This window comes from Hypanus sabinus, chromosome 9, assembly GCF_030144855.1.
Source record: "Hypanus sabinus isolate sHypSab1 chromosome 9, sHypSab1.hap1, whole genome shotgun sequence".
Classification (NCBI taxonomy): Eukaryota; Metazoa; Chordata; class Chondrichthyes; order Myliobatiformes; family Dasyatidae; genus Hypanus; species Hypanus sabinus.
Genome location: NC_082714.1, coordinates 42,949,717 through 42,969,857, shown reverse-complemented (window position 1 = coordinate 42,969,857; position 20,141 = coordinate 42,949,717). Strand labels below are relative to the sequence as shown.

Below are 20,141 nucleotides of genomic sequence, written 5' to 3'. Positions count from 1 at the left end.
CGCTGCTGGTGACGTCCCGGCCGGTCGTTCTGGCCGGAAACTTCAACTGCACCATTCACCGGCTGGACGGTCTGACGGCAGGCTGGACGGTACCTCCAGACTCCTGACGGAAACGGTGAAGACAGCCAAGCTGTGCGATGCCTTTGGCACCCCCACAGGTGGAGCTCAGCCGCAAGCCACCTGGACATGACTGGACGGCTCAGTCTGCTTCCCGATCGACTTCCTCTCTGCGTCCCTCACGGTCGGATCCACCGACATCACGCCGATGTTCTTCTCTGACCACTGCTTTCTGTGAGTCACCTGTCACCTACGAGAGGACCAAAAGGCAGGCAGGGGGATGTGGAAGCTGAATGTCAAACTGCTGACCCCGGAGAACATCGAGGAACTAGAGAAGGAGTACACAGGTTGGAGAAACTTGAAATCCTTCTTTGATTCCCCAGTTCACTGGTGGGAAGCCACCAAGGAGAACATCAAGAGGTTCTTCATCCGCAAGGGTATCCAGAAAGCAAGACAGGGGCAGGGGGAACTGCGTAAACTCCAGACAGAGTTGCAGCAACTCCTCCTTCTGCAGTTGAGGGGGGTGGATGTCAGGGAGGAACTACAGGAGGTAAAGAGCTGGCAAGCTTAGCACTTCACTGTCGAATCCTCCAAGATCATCTTCCGATCGAGGGTCCAAACCATTGAACAGGACGAGACGTGCTCATGCTTCTTCCTCCAGAAGGTACACGGGGGGAGCTCTGTGATCCACAACCTTAAGGAAGAGGACGGCTCAGTCGCGTCCTCACAGACAGACATACTGAGGATCTGCAGGTCCTTCTGTGCCGGTCTGTACGGAGAAAAGGCCACAGACCCCACAGCCTCCCGCAACTTCCTGTCGTCCATCACGCAGGTCTTAGACGACGGCAAGTGGAAGAGTCTGGAGCAGCCACTGACCCTGGACGAGCTGACTGGCTCCACCCGTTCCTTTGAGTCGGGTAAGACTCCCGGAAGCGACGGCTTACCGGTCGAGTTGTATTCGGCTCTGTGGAACCGGACGGGCCCCGACCTGCTGGAAGTGTACAACACTATGCTCCTGGCAGGCAGCATGTCAGAATCCATGAGGAAGGGCATCATCACCCTCATCTACAAGCAGAAGGGGGAAAGGGAGGACTTTAGGAATTGGAGGCCCATATCACTCCTGAATGTGGACTACAAGGTCCTGTCCAAGGCTATCGCCAAACAGGTTAAGTCTTCTCTGGGACAGGTGATCCACCTGGACCAAACCTGTGCTGTACTGGGCAGGAAGATGTCGGACGGCCTCGCGCTGCTGAGGGACACCATCGCCTACGTGCAGGACAGGGGGGTGGACGCCTGCCTGGTCAGCTTGGACCAGGAGAAAGCCTTCGACGGGATATCGCACACGTACATGGCAGATGTACTCTCCAAAATGGGATTTGGGGAGGGAATCAGGAATTGGATCAAACTGCTCTACACAGACATCTGTAGCGCAGTCCGGGTCAATGGGTGGGAAACAGACAGCTTCCCCATCAGGTCTGAAGTCAGGCAGGGCTGCCCTCTCTCCCGTCTTGTTCGTGTGCTGCATAGAACCCTTTGCTGAAGCCATCAGGAGGGATGGGGGCATAAGAGGGGTGATGCTGCCAGGTAGTGGAGGGACCCAAGTCAAAACCTCCCTGTACATGGACGATGTCACCGTCTTCTGCTCTGATCCGAGGTCAGTTCGCAGGCTGATCAGCATCTGTGAACAGTTTGAGCAGGCATCGGGGGGGTCAGGGTCAACCGCACGAAGAGTGAAGCCTTGCTCTTTGGCAACTGGCCCTACCGATCCAGTGTCCCTTTCACCATCAGGTTTGAACACGTGAAGGTGTTGGGGATCTGGTTCGGGGAAGGGGGGGTAGCATAGCGTGCAATAAGATTTGGTTGGAGCGGGTGGCAAAGTAAAGCAGAAATTGGGACTGTGGGGAGGGCGCTCCCTATCGATAACGGGCAAGAACCTGGTCATCAGGTGTGAAGTGCTCTCAGGGCTGCTGTACTTGGCACAGGTGTGGCCAGTCCCCCACTCTTCCAGCTCAGAAATCACCGAGCCATCTTCAGATTCGTCTGGGGATCCAAGATGGAGTGGGTCAGATGGGCCACTGTGCACAAGTCCCTGGATGTTGGGGGCAAAAACATTCCTAATGTCGCCCACATCCTGATTACCAGCTTCGTGTGTGGCTGCATTAGGTTGTGTGTGGAACCCAAATATGTGCCCAGATTCTACATGTCACACTGGCTACAAAGGATGGGTCTGGCTCCTTTCCCATGCAACGCCCCAGTCGGCTGGTCCTTGCCGCACTACCTGTCGTTCATGGAGAAGTTCTTCAAGAAAAACGTCTTTGACTACAGGACCGTCAGGCAGTGGTTGGCACGTAATGTCCTGCAGACACTGCAGGAGAAGGACGTGATGGACACAGTGGGGTGGTTCTCTGAGCAGACTGTCCAGTTCATCTAGCAAAATGCCTCATCACCAGACCTCACCAACAGGCACTGTGTCAAGGGGGGGTGTTGGGAGCAGACCCAAATGCAAGACACAGACACTGAACTACCAGGAACAGGACTAGGTGTGAGAAGGAAGCAAGGAAAGTGGGGAAGAAAGGAGACTGGACATGACATAGGCCCTGGATGAGACAAGGATTCCGGGCCTGGGCTAGGAATTGATGAGGATAGCAGAACCGGGACATGGAACTGGGAACTAGGAGCCTGGGCCTAGGAGTCTGACCGAGCCAGAGACTGGACAAGGACCCAGAACCTGGATCTTGACTCGGGCTCGGACTCCAGAACCAGGCTCGGACAAGATGAGAACACAAAGCCGAGGCTAGGACAGGACAAGGTTCTTGGACGTGGCTAGGACTGGATGAGACCCTGAAGCCTTGACTTGGTCGAGGGAGAGACAGGAACGCAGAGCCTTGGTCGAGGGAGAGACAGGAACGCAGAGCCTTGGTCGAGGGACAGACAGGAACGCAGAGCCTTGGTCGAGGGACAGACAGGAACGCAGAGCCTTGGTCGAGGGACAGACAGGAACGCAGAGCCTTGGTCGAGGGACAGACAGGAACGCAGAGCCTTGGTCGAGGGACAGACAGGAACGCAGAGCCTTGGTCGAGGGACAGACAGGAACGCAGAGCCTTGGTCGAGGGACAGACAGGAACGCAGAGCCTTGGTCGAGGGACAGACAGGAACGCAGAGCCTTGGTCGAGGGACAGACAGGAACGCAGAGCCTTGGTCGAGGGACAGACAGGAACGCAGAGCCTTGGTCGAGGGACAGACAGGAACGCAGAGCCTTGGTCGAGGGACAGACAGGAACGCAGAGCCTTGGTCGAGGGACAGACAGGAACGCAGAGCCTTGGTCGAGGGACAGACAGGAACGCAGAGCCTTGGTCGAGGGACAGACAGGAACGCAGAGCCTTGGTCGAGGGACAGACAGGAACGCAGAGCCTTGGTCGAGGGACAGACAGGAACGCAGAGCCTTGGTCGAGGGACAGACAGGAACGCAGAGCCTTGGTCGAGGGACAGACAGGAACGCAGAGCCTTGGTCGAGGGACAGACAGGAACGCAGAGCCTTGGTCGAGGGACAGACAGGAACGCAGAGCCTTGGTCGAGGGACAGACAGGAACGCAGAGCCTTGGTCGAGGGACAGACAGGAACGCAGAGCCTTGGTCGAGGGAGAGACAGGAACGCAGAGCCTTGGTCGAGGGAGAGACAGGAACGCAGAGCCTTGGTCGAGGGACAGACAGGAACGCAGAGCCTTGGTCGAGGGACAGACAGGAACGCAGAGCCTTGGTCGAGGGACAGACAGGAACGCAGAGCCTTGGTCGAGGGACAGACAGGAACGCAGAGCCTTGGTCGAGGGACAGACAGGAACGCAGAGCCTTGGTCGAGGGACAGACAGGAACGCAGAGCCTTGGTCGAGGGACAGACAGGAACGCAGAGCCTTGGTCGAGGGACAGACAGGAACATGGAACACAGAGCCAGGACCCCTCCTTGGAAACAGGACATAGAGCTGGGACTCATACACAGAACACAGAGCCAGGACCCCTCCTTGGGTACAGGATGTAGGGCTGGGACTCATGCACAGAACACAGAGCCAGGACCCCTCCTTGGGTACAGGATGTAGGGCTGGGACTCATAATGCAGAATATGACCAGACAGTTCCCAACACAAGGTAGCAGCAGACAGCCAGACCTACCTAGCAAAGGCATGGACACAGAGGCAGTTCAAAACAAGAAAAGACAGTTCCTTATCTTGCTCTGGTGGTAGAACTTGACAGCAGTGAAGGCGAGTCAAGGCTCCAGCAGGAGGAGGAGGGTGAAGGGAAGGGATACAGACAAGGGGTTTGGACAGGAACAATCCAACAGCCAGAGGCTGACTCCTGAAGCTATTTATGAGGCCAGCCCAAACGAGAATCAGCTGCCTCAGCAGAAACTGGGGAAAACCAGAAAACCTGGAATAAGGAACGTGGACTGGACCATGAACTGGAATGTGGATTTCACGGACCGGACCATGACACACCAAGACCTTACCTGGCTGGCAATTATTGATGTAGACCTGTCTAGAATGTAGATTTTACTCTGCTTTTGAAATCTGAATGTGTTGCTACTACATCCTGTGATTTATTTTTTGCTTTACAGCAAAAGGCAGACGATGCCGCTGGTAGAGGAGGATTTCGTGGTGGGTTTGGTTTTGGCGACCGTGGTCGGGGCCGGGGTGCACGTGGTGGTAAAACTGAAGATAAATAAGATTCACAATTGAGTAAATGAAATAGTTCTTGGCTTTTTTTTGTGTGTATATGCACAAACTCTTGTGGCATTAGTTTTGAAATGTGTTCCTTAAATCTCCGCAGTGGGTACCAGTAACAACTTGGACGCTTGGTAAAAGATATGAATATCAAGACTCTGGAAGAAATTTACCTTTGCTCCCTTCCTATTAAAGTCCTGATGATTTAATATTCTTACTTTGACATGATTTTATAATTCCTCATGTGAAACATTGTTCTGAGTTTAAAGCTTTTTTTTGTATAAGAGTCTGAAATCATTGACTTCTTCCTGGGTTCAGCCTTGAAGGATGAAGTTCTCAAGATCATGCCTGTGCAGAAGCAAACCTGTGCTGGCCAGCACACAAGGTTCAAGGTAAGGGTTTATGTTTCAAGATCACTACTAATGTACAAAGTGAATTATGTTACTTCTTTGAAAAGTAAATTTTAAATTTCCTTTTTGAAATTTTCAGGCTTTTGTTGCTATTGGAGACTATAATGGCCATATTGGATTGGATGTCAAGTGTTCAAAAGAAGTAGCCACTGCCATTCGAGGGGCTATCATTCTGGCAAAACTGTCAATCATTCCTGTACGACGTGGTTATTGGGGTAACAAAATTGGAAAACCACATACTGTACCTTGCAAGGCAAGTTCACGTACTGATAAGCATTCTTCATTTAACGTAGTAAGATTTCAGTTATATTTGTGGTTCTGTGAAGACAGTGATTTAGCAAATATCTGGCACAACATAAATAATTAATTCAGACAATTGTTTGGTATTTTGGCTGCATTGAATGTATGTATAGGGGTAAATCAAGGGGTACGTATGGATCCAAGTGGCTGTTCTACCATTAAGAGAGTTGCATATACTTTCTCCCTTTAAAACAGAGCCAAGGAATGATACTCTATTATGGAAAGATAATAATCGACCTGACATGTCTCATAGTGTGATGTTAAGCAGCGTTACCTGCATATTATGTTTATGCAGCCCTCTGTCAAAAGCCATTGCATTTTGTGTTTGCTATATTACAGGCATATTGCTCATCATTTTCATTGTAGTCTGAACAAAACTTTGCGTAACTTGGTTTAATGCCAGTTCTTTGGGTAGAAAGGCCACCATTTCTAGTTTTTTTTTATTCAATCCCTGCCAATATTTTAATGTGTATGCATTTTAAAAGTCCATTTTAAAATGTTACTTGTTAAATATATTCTCTACAGATGACAGACCAATGTGGTTCAGTTTTGGTTCGCCTGATCTGTGGTAAACTACGTATACCTGTCTGGACGTGCCCCTCTGCTGACTGCTCCTGTGGCTCCTCCCATAGACCCCTGTATAAAGGTGATTGGAGGCACTGCTCCTCCCTCAGTCTCCAGGATGTTGTGTCCTGGTCTCTTGCTTGTAATAAAAGCCTACCATTCGCCTCCCATCTCCGAGAGTTATTGATGGTGCATCAATTTTATTAGCAGCAATTTTAAAATATGGAGAGCATTTTCTGACCAGACAAATTGGACATTGACCCTCAATTTCCAGAAGCAGCCATTGCCTTTGAACTCTGGCTTGCATGCTTCCAGTTGTACCTGGGAGAGATTCGTGTGATTGAGCTTGCTATCATGCACAGAGTTCTCCTCTCCAGAGTCGGTCCGTGGGTATACTTCCTGATCAGAAACTTGCCGACCTACCAAGGGGCACTGAACACTCTCAAAAGACAGTACCTGCGGCCGGTGAACACAATCTATGCAAGACATCGCTTAGCGACGCGGCGGCAGCGGGCCGGAGAGTCGAGCGCTGAGTTTGTCCGGGCCCTACAGACACTCGTGCGGGCCTGCGACTGCAGGGGACTGACGGCGGAACAGCATGCGGAACTCATAGTGAGAGACGCCTTCATTACGGGGATCAGGTCAGTGTACGTGCGTCAGCTGCTGCTGGAAAACGCCGATCTTACCTTACAGTCGGCGATCGAGCTGGCCGACACACTGGAGGCTGCTCTGCACAACGCTGACGCTGTCCAGCTGCGCGATCTCCCACCGGACCCCGCAACCCGCCGGCGAATCGACCTCGGCTGCTGCCAGTTGCAAGTCCGCACAGTGTTACTTCTGTGGACTCGAAAAGCACCCCTGAAAATGCTGTCCAGCCCGAGAAGCTACCTACTCCAGCTGCAGAAAGAAGGGCCACTTCGCCAAGGCCTGTAAGTCTAAACCACAAGCGGGGTCGAGCAGTACCGTGTGCGAGGCATGGGGGTGGCCATCTTGGTCGCCGCTATCTTGCCTGCCCGCCTCGTGCGAGGCATGGGGACTGCCATCTTTGTCAGTGCCACCTCGCCCCACCTCCGACCCACGGGTGCTTACCGGGCAACAAGACGGCGATTCAACTGTGGCCTCCGTGACCCTCGACCAAAGCGGTCCACACCAGCTTGCAAGGTCAATGATGGACATCCTGGTGGAGGGGCACAGACTAGATGCCTGTTTGACACGGGCAGCACTGAGAGTTTTATTAACCCGGACACGGTGCAACGCTGCGACTCGTGACACGGCTGGGAAGCCAGAGGGTCACCATGGCTTCTGGGTCGCATTCCACAGACATCTGGGTGGGTTGTGTAACGACATTGGTGGTGCAGGGCACAGAATATTGGGACTTTGCGCTACTGGTCATGCCTCAACTGTGCGCCCCTGTGCTATTGGGGCTGGACTTCCAGAGCCACCTTGAAAGTGTGACAGTGGAGTATGATGGGCCCCTCCCACCAATCACTGTCAGAAATCCTCAGTTTTGTGGGGCTTCGTCATATACCTCGCTACTGACCACACACACACACACCGGCCCGCACATCCCACCCAGCACCATGCCAACAGCCATGCTACTGACATCACTTGCAGCCTCTCCACCCTCAAGATCCCTCCCCCACCGCTGTTCGCCAACCTGACCCCCGACTGGTAACTAAAAGCAGGAGGTACAGCGCAGGGGACAGGGTCTTCATTAAGTCGGAGTTGCAGCAGCTGCTCAGGGAGGGGACCATTGAGTCAAGCACAAGTCCTTGGAGGGCCAGGTGGTCATTGTTCAGACCGGGCAGAAAAATAGGATGATCGTGGACTATATCCAGATCATCAATAGGTTCATGCAGCTTGACACGTACCCCCTAGCCCACATCGCGGATATGGTCAATCAGATAGCTCAGTACAAGGTGTACTCAACCATAGACCTGGAATCCGCTTACCATCAGCCCAGAGGACCGCCCCTACACTGCCTTCGAGGCGGGCAGCAGGCTCTATCACTTCCTGCGCATCCCCTTTGGTGTCACGAATGGTTTCTCTGTCTTCCAGAGGGAAATGGACTGGATGGTGGACCAGTGCCAACTGAAGGCCCCGTTCTCATATCTGGATAACATCACCATCTGCGGTCACGACTGGCAGGATCACGACACCAACCTCCAACGATTTTTCCAAGCAGCCAAAGCCCTTAACCTCACCTATAACAGGGACAAGTGTGTGTTTGGAACCACCCGACTTGCTATCCTTGGGTATGTCGTGGAGAACGGGGTCATTGGCCCTGACTCTGACCACATGCGCCCCCTGTTGGAACTCCCTCTTCCCACCACCCTCAGAGCCCTCAGACGGTGCCTGGGCTCCTTTTCCCTTTACGCCCAATGGGTCCCTCATTATGCAGACAAGGCCCACCCCCTGGTCAAGTCCAACACATTTCCCCTCTTAGCCGAGGCCCGCGCGGCCTTCAGCCGCATTAAAGGGGACATTGCCAAAGCAACGATGCATGCGGTGGACGAGACCATTCCCTTCCCAGTAGAGAGTGACACCTCCAACTTCGCGCTGGCTGCTACCCTCAATCAGGCAGGAAGACCAGTAACTTTCTTCTCTCGTACCCTTCAAGGCCCTTAAATTCGACACTCCGCGGTGGAGAAAGAAGCCCAGGCCATAGTGGAAGTTATTAGGCACTGGAGGCACTATCTCGCCGGCAAAAGGTTCACCTTGCTGACTGACCAGCGCTCTGTTGCGTTCATGTTTAGCAACGAACAGCGGGGCAAAATCAAAAATTACAAAATTTTGCGGTGGAGAACGGAACTCTCCACCTACAACTATGATATCCTGTACCGGCCTGGAATGCTGAATGAGCCCCCTGATGCCCTATCCTGGGGAGCATGTACCAGCATGCAGCTCGACCGGCTATACGCCCTCCATGCAGAACTTTGCCACCCAGGGGTCACCCGACTTTACCATTTCATGAAAGCCCGGAACCTGCCTTACTCCCTTGAGGACATCAGGACGATGACCAGGGACTGCCAAGTCTGCGCTGAGTGCAAACCACACTTCTACTGCCCTGAAAAGGCACAACTTATCAAGGCCACCCACCCCTTTGAGCAACTGAGTGTTGACTTTAAGGGCCCCCTTCCCTCCACCGACCGCAATGTCTATTTCCTCAACATTATTGACGAGTACTCGCGGTTCCCCTTTGCCATCCCCTGCTTCGACACCACTGCCACGTCCGTCATAAAAGCCCTGCACCAGTTCTTCACTCTGTTCGGATATCCCTGCTATATCCACAGTGATAGAGGGTCCTCCTTTATGAGTGACAAGCTGCACCAGTACCTGCTGGCTAGGGGCATTGCTACTAGTAGGACCACGAGCTATAATCCCCGGGGGAATGGACAGGTGGAGAGGGAGAATGCCACGGTGTGGAAGGCCACACTCTTAGCCCTTAGGTCAAAGGGACTTCCAGTCTCTCGCTGGCAGGAGATCCTCCCCGAGGCACTCCACTCCATCCACTCCCTGTTATGCACGTCCACCAATGCCACCCCTCATGAGCAACTCTTTTCTTTTCCCAGGAAGTCTGCCACTGGGACCACCCTACTGGCTTGGCTGACGTCCCCAGGGCCAGTGCTGCTCCGGAAACATGCAAGGAGCAATAAATACTCCTCGCTGGTCGAGAGGGTTCACCTACTTCATGCGAACCCCCAGTATGCCTACGTGGTCTTACCTGATGGGCGGGAGGACATGGTCTCCATCCGCGACCTGGCACCTGCAGGAGTACCAGACCCCTACCCTGAACATTCCACGGTGACTATGAACCCCGTACCCACCGAGGTGTATACCCACCAGACACCGCACACAAGCCCTACACAGACTCCTCACGACACTCCCATACCAGGCGCCTCGCACACTCATGAGGGATTACTGACGCCTAATGGGCTGGCACCTCAAGTCAGGCCAGAGCCAGCACAACCACCGTCTCCAGTGCAATCACCACTGGCACTGGTGCAAACACCACCGGTGCTACGTAGATCGCAGCGACAGATTAGACCGCCTGATAGACTTAACCTGTAAATATACTTGTAAGAAACTTTGCCCCATGGGGACTCTCTGTTAAAACAAAGGGGGGGGGGGTGAATGTGGTAAACTACATATACCTGTCTGGACACGCCCCCTGCTGACTGCTCCTGTGGCTCCTCCCACAGACCCCTGTATAAAGGCGATTGGAGGCACTGCTCCTCCCTCAGTCTCCAGGATGTTGTGTCGTAGTCTCTTGCTGCTAATAAAAGCCTGTCATTCACCTCCTGTCTCCGAGAGTTATTGATGGTGCATCATGATCCCTGTCCCAATGTGGTGCTGGTATACAGACAGTCCCTGGGTTATGAATGAGATCTTTTTCTAAGTCTGTCTTTAAGTCGAATTTGTAGGTAAGTTGGAACAGGTACATACAGTTCTTAGTTAGCATCAGTTAGTCAAATGTTTGTCTTAGTATATAGTATATATTTTACCTTTATATGCAGAGCTTTTCTTTTTCAATATTTTATTGATTTCTTACATAAAAGAATATAGAGTACAGTGGGATATATAATATATATTGATTACAATATATTGGAATTACAATTATAGTCTCATTACCCCATATCCAAAAAAATTAAACTTAAACATAATATTGAAAAGAGATAATTTAATTATACAAAACATCTAAACCCACTACCAGAAAAAAACAGCTGTTTGGTTAAAAAAAAGGAAAAAATCCTTATCATATAGTAAAACATATTATTAGCCAACACCTGTGCTTAATAGCAAATCAAATATTTTGAATTAATTCAAAAAGAGTCCCCACAATGTTAAAAATTCTTGTCTAGGTTCAGAAATTGAACAGCGAATCTTCTCTTAATTTAAACATGACATAACATCATGTAACCAATGAGTAGGCAGAGTGGCATCCTTCCACTTAAGCAACAATGCCCTCCTGGCTATAAGAGAAATAAAAGCCAAACTGTACAAATCATGTGTCTCCAAAATAATATTATTTCCTCCAACAATACCAAATAAGGCAGTTAAAGTATTAGGTTTAAAATTTACCTTAAAAAAGCACCAAGAAAGTTTGAAGTACTTCCTTCCAATATTTTTCAAGACTCTGACACGTCCAAAACATATGAATTAGTGAAGCTTCTCCATTGTTACATCTATCACAATAGGGAGATATATCAGAATAAAAACAAGATAGCTTATCCTTAGTTATGTGGGCCCTGTGAACCACTTTAAATTGTAAAAGGGAATGACAGGCACTTAACAATGAGGTATTAACCAATTTAAAAATTTCATTCCAAGTATCCTCAGAAATTGGAATCTGTTGCTGTGTACATACATCTACTGATGCCTCTGGACACATCTTCAGTGATGTTCCTGGAATCATCGGGTGTTTCAGGTCTTTCAACATCATACACCCTCCTCCAGGTGACCCAGCCGGGGCTGATCAGACCCCAGCTTGTGTCCAGATGGCTAGCTACACATGACTCCATGGCTCCCGTCTCTTGAGCCACAGCCGTCTTGAGGCCCTCTCTGTTACATCGGTGGTACTGCCGGTGGCCTCCTCTTCCTCTCTTCCTCGATGCCCAAATTGCTGAAGGCTCTGTCTAAGGTACAGGCTGTGAATCCCGTACATCCAGCCTCCTCTGGGAGACACCACACTCTCCACCCAGCATGCTGGCAGTCGCTGACCAGTCCTGTATACTTGGAGAGCTTCCTTTTAAGGGCCTCTTCCAAGCAATTTTCCCATGGGACTGTCAGCTCCAGCAGCACCACTTGCTTGGTAGACTCAGAAACAAGGACAATGTCTGGTTTGCAGGGTGATGGCTGTGATATGGTCAGGGAACTTCAGCTGCCATTCGAAGTCCACCAACAGCTGCCAGTCTCTTGCAGAGGCCAGGATGCCTGCAGATGTTCTTTTGTAAATCTTGTTCCCAGAGATTTTTAGTTTTGTCTAAAGGAATATTTCTCATTCCCAACAACATACCATAAATATAAGATATAGATCCATTATGGAAGGGTTTCAAATTAAGAATTGTATCAAGTAAATTCTTATCTGGACTTTCAGGGAATGTATGTACTTGAGAACACAAAAAGTCTCTAATTTGTAAATATCGGAAAAAAAAGTGGGTTTTGGGTAGGCTATATTTAACTGACAGTTGTTCAAATGAAGAGAGACTATCTCCAACAAATAAATCCTGAAAACATTTAATACACAATCTATTCCGCTCTTTAAAAACTACATCACAGAAGATTTTAAAAAAAGTTAGAAAAAACGGGACTTGAATGTGAAAAACTCAATAAACCAAAATATTTTCTAAATTGTTCCCAAATCCTCAAAGTGAGTTTAACTACAAAATTATCAGTTAAATTACTTAAAGATACAGGAATTGAGGATCCGAGAAGAGAAATGATAGAAAATTGATTAACAGAATTAGCTTCTAAAGAAACCCAGACCGGACAGTCCTCTTGATTAATATATAACCAAAACATAAGATTCGGTATATTGACTGCCCAGTAATAAAACCTAAAATTGGGTAAGGCTAAACCTCTATTCTTTTTAGCTTTTTGAAATTTATTTAATCGAGAAATTTTATTTTTTCCATATATAAGAAGATATAATAGATTCCAGAGAATCAAAAAAGGAATTAGGAATAAAAATAGGTACAGCCTGAAATAAATACAAACATTTAGGCAAAATATTTATTTTAATAGAATTAATTTGGCCAATGAACGATAAAGAGAGTGTCATGGTCTGGATCAGTTCCCCTTTAAATTTAGTTAGGTTGCGATCCGGACCATTGATTCCTTGTTCCCTTCTAATTCCGTTTCACGCATCCCTTGAGCTTGGCAATCAAGGTAATCTACCCTCGACCCGAACCGGCAGTTTATAAGCCCCTGGCTTTAGCCATTCGGGGCGAGAGTGTTGAGAAGCCTTCGCAATTTGCTGCCGCTACGACAAGCCAGACTCATCCAGCCCGCATCGGAGTACCAGCAATTCACCTTCCTGTGCCAGAGTGTAGTCCAGGTTCCTCAGCGAAGGGAAAGGGAAGCAGAGGCTGCCCCCAAGTAATGAATGGCTTCCGATGCCGCTGCTTGCGATAAGAGGTCGTGCCCCAGATTCTGCTGCAAGGAGTGACTCGAGATCACCAGGAAACATAAGCTATTCACCAGCGTTCTTCACTAAACTGGAAAATACTTCCCCAATGGTGAAGTCAAAGAAACAGGAAAACTCCTCTGGCGGCGGGGAGTCTGACATTGCAAATGCTCAACCTGGGACTGAGATATTTAACCTTCCTGCGGTTACCACATCAGGTGTGGTTTCATACAAAACAGGAGGAGTCCTGACTCAACGTTCCTGCCCCTTGTCCATGTCTACTGTTACGTACTCGTGACACATGACAGTGGTACCCTTGTCACGTGACTGGGGTTGTAGCTATACTGGACTTGAGGTAATGGTCTTGTGATGGTGGAGTGATGTCATTTTCCCACCAGTAGAGATCATGTGACAGGTTTTTTTTTACAGGTTATAAAAGGAAGACCCCACCCTGTGAGGAGGGGCAGTTCGTGGCTGGATTTGCCAAGCTGACTTCATGCCACTGTGTGATTTAATGTGATGACACAGTTTAGTTGAAAGATGAAGTTTTATCTAATGCCTAAAGTTTAAAAGGTCATTGCCAGCAGTTTCTTTACAGTACTGTTAGTTGAGAATCAGTGGAGAGTGAGGATCGGAGTTTGGGAGTTAAAGATCAAGGAGAATCGATTTTCGACGGTGAAACAGGTTCAACCTTGTTTAATCCTTATTCGGAAGGAATTCGTTGACTGTTCTTGTGTTAATCTCTGTGGGATAGCAGAAAAGATTGAGGACAGTGATAAAGGAAAGGTCAGTGCTTTTAAGCCGTTACATTTTGTAAATTCTTCGTGGGAAAAAGTTCGACTTTGGGGACTGAAGCAAAGCGATGTGAAAGAGAATTTAAATCGTCTTAAAAAGTCTCTCCCTTAAGTGGACTGTGAGCATTTTGAACTTTTGGCAATACTACTTTAAAGAACTGTTTGAGCTGCATCGCTTTAAGAACTGTTTAAGCTGCCGCACAGCAGCTGATTTCCGGTTACGTTAGTGTTTGTTTACTTTTGGGGGGGGGGGTTGTTTCCAGTGTTTAATAAACGTGTTTGTTATATAAACCCTTGCCTAACTCATATTTATTGTTGCCTGAATACGTAACACTACCCCTAGAAGAGTCCCGGCTCGGTGTCTGAGCTGAAGGCGGAGTCCTGACTCGACGTTCATGCCCCTTGTCCATGTTTACCCCTCAAAGAGTCCTGGCTCAGTGCCTGAGTTGAAGGCGGAGTTCCGGCTTGATGTATTGCCCAGTGTCTGTGTTTATCCCCCTAAGAAGAGTCCCGGCTCGATGCCTGATCTGAAGGAGGAGTCCTGGTTCAAGATTCCTTGTCCTGTGCTTTGGTGTCCATGTTTCTGGCTGCGGTAAATCAAGGTCCTATTTTCCTAGTCCAAGGTCTGCAGCTGTCCATGTTCCCCCGTCTGAGTCCAAGGTCTGCAGCTGTCCATGTTCCCCCGTCTGAGTCCAAGGTCTGCAGCTGTCCATGTTCCCCCGTCTGAGTCCAAGGTCTGCAGCTGTCCATGTTCCCCCGTCCGAGTCCAAGGTCTGCAGCTGTCCATGTTCCCCCGTCCAAGTCCAAGGTCCGTGGCTGTCCATGTTCCCGCTGTCCAAGTCATGGCTGCAGTGATCCCAGTTCCCTGTGTTCTAAGTCCCAGGTCTGCGGCAATCCAAGTCCCTAGTCCCCTAGTCCGAGGTTCGTGTTCCTCTTTGTCCTTGATTTCCCGATCTTCTGTGTAGCGAGTAATAAACACTATTTTATTGTACATAAGAAAGACGTGTTTGTGTCCTGCTTGTGGGTCCTCTCCCAGCACCCTTGTCCCCACCCTGTGACAGAGAGGGGTGACCAATTTGATAGTGCCTTCTTAACATAATTCGGAAGTGTAAAAGAAAATTTACTTTAAAAAGGAATTTATAACTCCTAATAATTGTTATGCCCAATAAGTAAATTAATTTCTTACAATTTTAAAAGGAAGGTTAGTATTAACAAATACCAAATTATTCAAAGGAAAAAGTTCACTCTTATGAAAGTTAAGTTTATATCCTGAAAACTGACTAAAGCAGGAGAGTAAAAGTAAAAGAAAGTACGGAACGTAAAGAAGACTCCATACTAGAAATGTAGAGCAAAAGGTCATCAGCATAAAGCAAAACTTTATGGGTAATACTCCTCCTTAAAATACCAGTGATTCCTGGAAAGTAATAGCTAAAGGTCTAAGACCACATCAAAAAGCAAAGGACAACCTTGTCTATCTAGTTCCACATTGAAGTTTAAATGGTTTAGAATTCTGAGAGTTAGTAAGTATCTGAGTGAGGGAGATAGATAAAGTAATTTAATCCATTGAATAAAATCGGGCCCAAAGTTAAATTTTTCCTTAAGTTTTAAATAAATAATTCCATTCAACCCGATCAAAGGCTTTCTCAGCATCTAAGGATATCACACATTCCGATATCTCTTTAGAAGGAGAATTAATAGCATTCAATAAACGATGAATATTAAAATGGGAGTATCGATTTTTGGTAAATCTGGTCTTTCATCAGAAATAATAGATGGCAAAATATTTTCAGTCTTACGAGCCAAAATTTTAGATAAAATTTTAGTATCAACATTAAGTAATGAAATTGATCTATAAGAAGAACATTCAGTTGGATCCTTATTCTTTTTAAGGATAAGCAAAATAGAGGCTTCATAAAAAGATTGTGGCAACCTACCTAATTTAAAAGAGCCCGAAAGGACTGAATATAAGTGGGGTATAAGTAAAGAGGAAAATGCCTTATAAAACTCTCCAGAAAATCCATCAGGACCCGGAGCATTCCCTGAGTGCAAAGAGTGAACAACCTTGGCAATTTCCTCATAAGTAATGGGTTGATCCAGCAATTTTTGATTATCATCAGATAGTGTAGGAATGTTTAGTCAATCTAAGAAATTATTCATTACAGTATTATCTTTAGGAGGATCAGAACTATAAAGTTTAGAATTCTCTAAAAGTGTTTATTTGTAAATGATCAGATGTTTTATCACCGTTAGTTTTACAAATTTCTTTAATTTGTTGTTTATCTATAAAGGTCTTTAATTGGTTAGCCAATAGTTTGCCCGTTTTATCTCCATGAGCATAAAACTGACTTATATCTTTTAAAAGTTGAGTTTCAATTGGATAAATTAAAAGCAGATCATATTTAGTTTTAATTTCAATATGTCTTTTATATAAAACAGGATCTGGAGCCAAAGCATATTTTTGGTCTAATTGTTTCAACTGATTGGCTAATTCAATTCTCTCCTTATTAGCTTTTTTCTTAACACTTGTGGTAAAAGAAATAATTTGTCCTCTAATGTAAGCCTTAAAAGCAATCCATAAAGTAAGACTAGAAGTCTTTTCTAGCGTATTCTCTTTAAAAAAAAGAGTAATTTGCCTCTCCAAAGATTTTTAAAAATCCTTATCAGATAACAGAGTTGGATTAAAATGCCAGGATCTGTTTATTTGGGAGACAACTGGAAGATTTAAAGATAAAAACACAGGAGCATGATCTGAAACAGCAATTTCTTTATATTCACAGGATCATACCAATGGAATCAATTGACTATCAACAAAAAAAATATCAATCCTGGAATACGTATGATGGACATGAGAAAAAAATGTTTATCTGTTGGGTGATAAAAGTGCCAAATATCAACAATATCACATCTCATCAGAAAAGATTCGATAAAGGAGGCAGATCTACTAAGAGTTAATCATTTAAAAGATAAGCGATCTAAAACAGGGTCTAGACAACAGTTGAAGTCTCCTCCTAAAACCAGAGAATACAGACTTAAATCTGGTAAAAGCGAGAAAAAGCATTCAAAAAAACTTGGATCATTAATATTTGGGGCATACAAATTAACAAAAACCATTAATTTATTATCTTATTTCCCTGAGACTATAACAAAACGCCCATTGGTATCAGACACTACATTATGTTGAACGAAAGAAACTGAATTGTCTATAAGAATCAAAACTCCTCTGGCCTTAGCCTGAAAGGAGGAATGAAACAATAAGCCCTTCCAATGGCTGAAAAGACGTAAATTATCACATTTACGAACATTTGTTTCTTGTAAAAAAAAATTGAGACATGCAATTTCTTAATATAATTAAATATCTTATTATGTTTCACAGGATGGTTTAATCCTTTCACATTAAAACTAAGTAAATTAATAGTATGGTCCATTTTAAACATTACTTAAAAGAGAAGTTAGAATAAAAACCACTGGAGTATATATTAAGTCCAAACAATGAGCTTTAAGATAAAGTAACCAAGCAACAAATGAAGCTAAGTGTACCAAACAGCTGATAGAAAAGAAGAAACCCACCCAAAGAAAGTAAGTTAAGCAAAGGGCAGTCAACAGATAAACCTACCAACATTACCCTCCTAAAACAATCTACCAGCTGAGCGCCAAACAATTGTCAAGGCTAACTGCATTCCAACAAGACCCAACATAAAACAGAGCAAAATTAAACATTAAAAAAAACCTCATGAAAAATATTGTATAAAATATTAAACAGAACTAAGAAAATTCAGAAGGTATTAACTTGGAAAGTATGAACTCAATGAAAATGTACTGATGTTAAATCCTTAATTTTCTAACCAAAGAAATAAACGTACAAAAAAATTAGATATGAAGGTAAACCAAAAGAAAAAAAAACAATTTTCGTAAAAGAAAGTAATGAACAGTTAGACTGCTGATTCTAAAAAAAAAAGGATCCACCAGGCAGATGCAACTGAGAGACATTTTTCAAACTGATTCTAAGACAAGCGGGGTAACGATAAAAGGTTTTAAAACCTTTATTATACAATTCCGACATAACCTTTTTAAACTTGAAGCGTTCATTCAACACCTCGGGTGAAAAATACTCTACAATTCTGATCTCCTGCCCTCCAAAATCGATCATACCTTTCTGATCAGATTCACAAATTAAAAGTTCCTTTGTTTTAAAGTCGTGAAGATAAATTATCACTGAACCGGTTTTTCTCCTGGAGGAGGCCTTGGCATTGGCAATCTATGAGCTTGGTCTATTTTAGGTGGAGATTTTAAAATATTCAGAAATAAGTTAGCTGAAAGATTTGCAAAAACTTCCGAAGGCTGATTGCCTTCCATTAACTCTTTAAAACCCAGAATTCGTAAATTATTTCTTCTGCTTCTATTTTCTAAGTCAATAATCTTCTGTCTGAATTTTTCATTAACCTTTGACTGTTTATCACAGATCTTTTCCAGGTCATCAATCTGCATACAACATCGTCAAAGTGTCTTCATTCTCTTTTATCTGTTTATCGTATTCACTTAAAGTTTATTGAATAGAACCCAATTTTACATCCATTCATTTAAATTCAGCGCTGAGTTGCCGGAATTTCTGCTGGAACTCCTCCGAAAGTTCATTCTTATGCTTCCAAAGTGTCTGCAAAATAGATTCCAAAGTTATAGGAGGGTCCTCTTCCTTTTTAGTAAGCTTTGGAACCCCTCATCGTAGAATAATATTGCATTTAAAAGTAAGTTTTCAAAACAAGTTGGAAACAGTAAATTAAGTAGAGTAACAGCAACTATAAAAACGCTGCTACTCCATCGACAGCTAGTAGCGATCGTTTTCCTTTTCTTTGATGCATCACCAGCACTTGCATCGGATTTACGCTTTGGAGGCATGGTTACAAGGGTAAATAAGAGAAAAATTTAAGCCAAATACAAAGTTACACACTCAACACAGTGTTAACGTCAATGTGATCCGACTTAAAATGACGGACGGCATTCTCCTTCCTTGAGCCGACAAACCGCTGAAGCCACGCATTGTTTTCATGAGTGTCATAAAGTAGTGCGTGCGTTCGTTATTATGAACCATTGCATTTAACTCAAATTTTCAATATAAAAGGCTTTATGGCAATCTGTTCATAAGAAAGAGTTGTCCGTAAGTTGGGCGTTCGTAACCCGGGGACTGCCTGTAGTCTCAGCACCGGTGCCAACGAAACTACTCCAGATGGCTGGTATTGATGCTTGCTGCACCTCAGCCAGAGGCTGCACAGCTACACTGGGCAACTTTGGTAAGTCAGAGTCCTGATCTTGGCAGAAGCACTTATATTTATTTTTACGTGTAACTTTTGTGGAAAAAGTTGTGAATCAGTTGGTGTTGGAGTTGTAATTGTTTGAAGGTAGAACAATATAGAATTATTTGTTTACTGACACCAATGTTAGTTAATGGTTGGAGACCATTATAAATTTTGTGACTTTATAACTTAGTTGTGCTTAGTAGAAAATATTTTTTTTGTGTGTTTCAGTTCTGCATAATTTAACCTGCTGGTCTGTAATAGTGAGAGAGGGAAATGGAAAAAAAAACAGATATGGGTGTTTTTTTTAAGCTGAACACTGAATTTCAAGATTCATTTTTAAACTAACTGAACTGGCATGATTTCTTTTGCTTATTAACAGATAAAGCTACCTTTAATGCCTTCTCTAAGGTTTACAGCAATCTGACCCCAGACCTTTGGAAAGAGACTGTATTTACCATGTATGGATGAACCATGCATAATAAATTACATTTTTTAATTAACTTCTAGGTAACACACTTTAGTTTGTATTTAGTGGTGGTATCTGTTTTGTCGGTCAGCATTGCCAGCTTTCAAATGTGTTTTTCCTTTTTAGGAGTTCACTGATCACCTGGCCAAAACTCACATCCGTGTGCCTGTTCAGAGGTCCCAGTCTGCTGTTGCTCCAGCAACATAAGCATTTATGAAAGAATGAAATAAAATAAAATCATTTTCTCATGATCTTGTGTTAGTGTGTTCTGTTGTGATGAGAAATAGATTATGAATAAGTATGTTGGTCCCAGTCTGCTGTTGCTGAAAATGAAAGTCAGTATTCTTGGTATTCTGTATCGGATTTGGAAAAGGCAAAAGTACCACCAATGGATAACAGTAAGTTGGGAAGAATTCATTGAAT

General features: G+C 45.5%; 1 protein-coding gene across 1 annotated transcript; it reads left to right on the top strand.

The window, feature by feature from the left end:
- Window positions 1–337: 337 nt before the first annotated feature.
- On the top strand, window positions 338–19,720 carry LOC132398989 (small ribosomal subunit protein uS5-like). The gene is made up of 8 exons (XM_059978826.1): window positions 338–607; window positions 4,890–4,961; window positions 5,055–5,159; window positions 5,257–5,430; window positions 6,003–6,045; window positions 7,618–7,621; window positions 19,134–19,246; window positions 19,632–19,720. The coding sequence occupies exons 1-8, from the start codon at window positions 338–340 to the stop codon at window positions 19,718–19,720; spliced, it is 870 nt and encodes a 289-aa protein (XP_059834809.1).
- Window positions 19,721–20,141: the final 421 nt, after the last annotated feature.

What these genes read in the sequence shown, in the direction of transcription:
- LOC132398989 (XM_059978826.1), top strand. Translation starts at nt 338, where the DNA reads ATGTGGAAGCTGAATGTCAAACTGCTGACCCCGGAGAACATCGAGGAA. An exon ending in CACATACTGTACCTTGCAAG is followed by an intron (nt 5,431 to 6,002) that starts GCAAGTTCACGT and finishes TATTCTCTACAG; the next exon opens with ATGACAGACCAATGTGGTTC. An exon ending in AGCTACACTGGGCAACTTTG is followed by an intron (nt 19,247 to 19,631) that starts GTAAGTCAGAGT and finishes GCTTATTAACAG; the next exon opens with ATAAAGCTACCTTTAATGCC.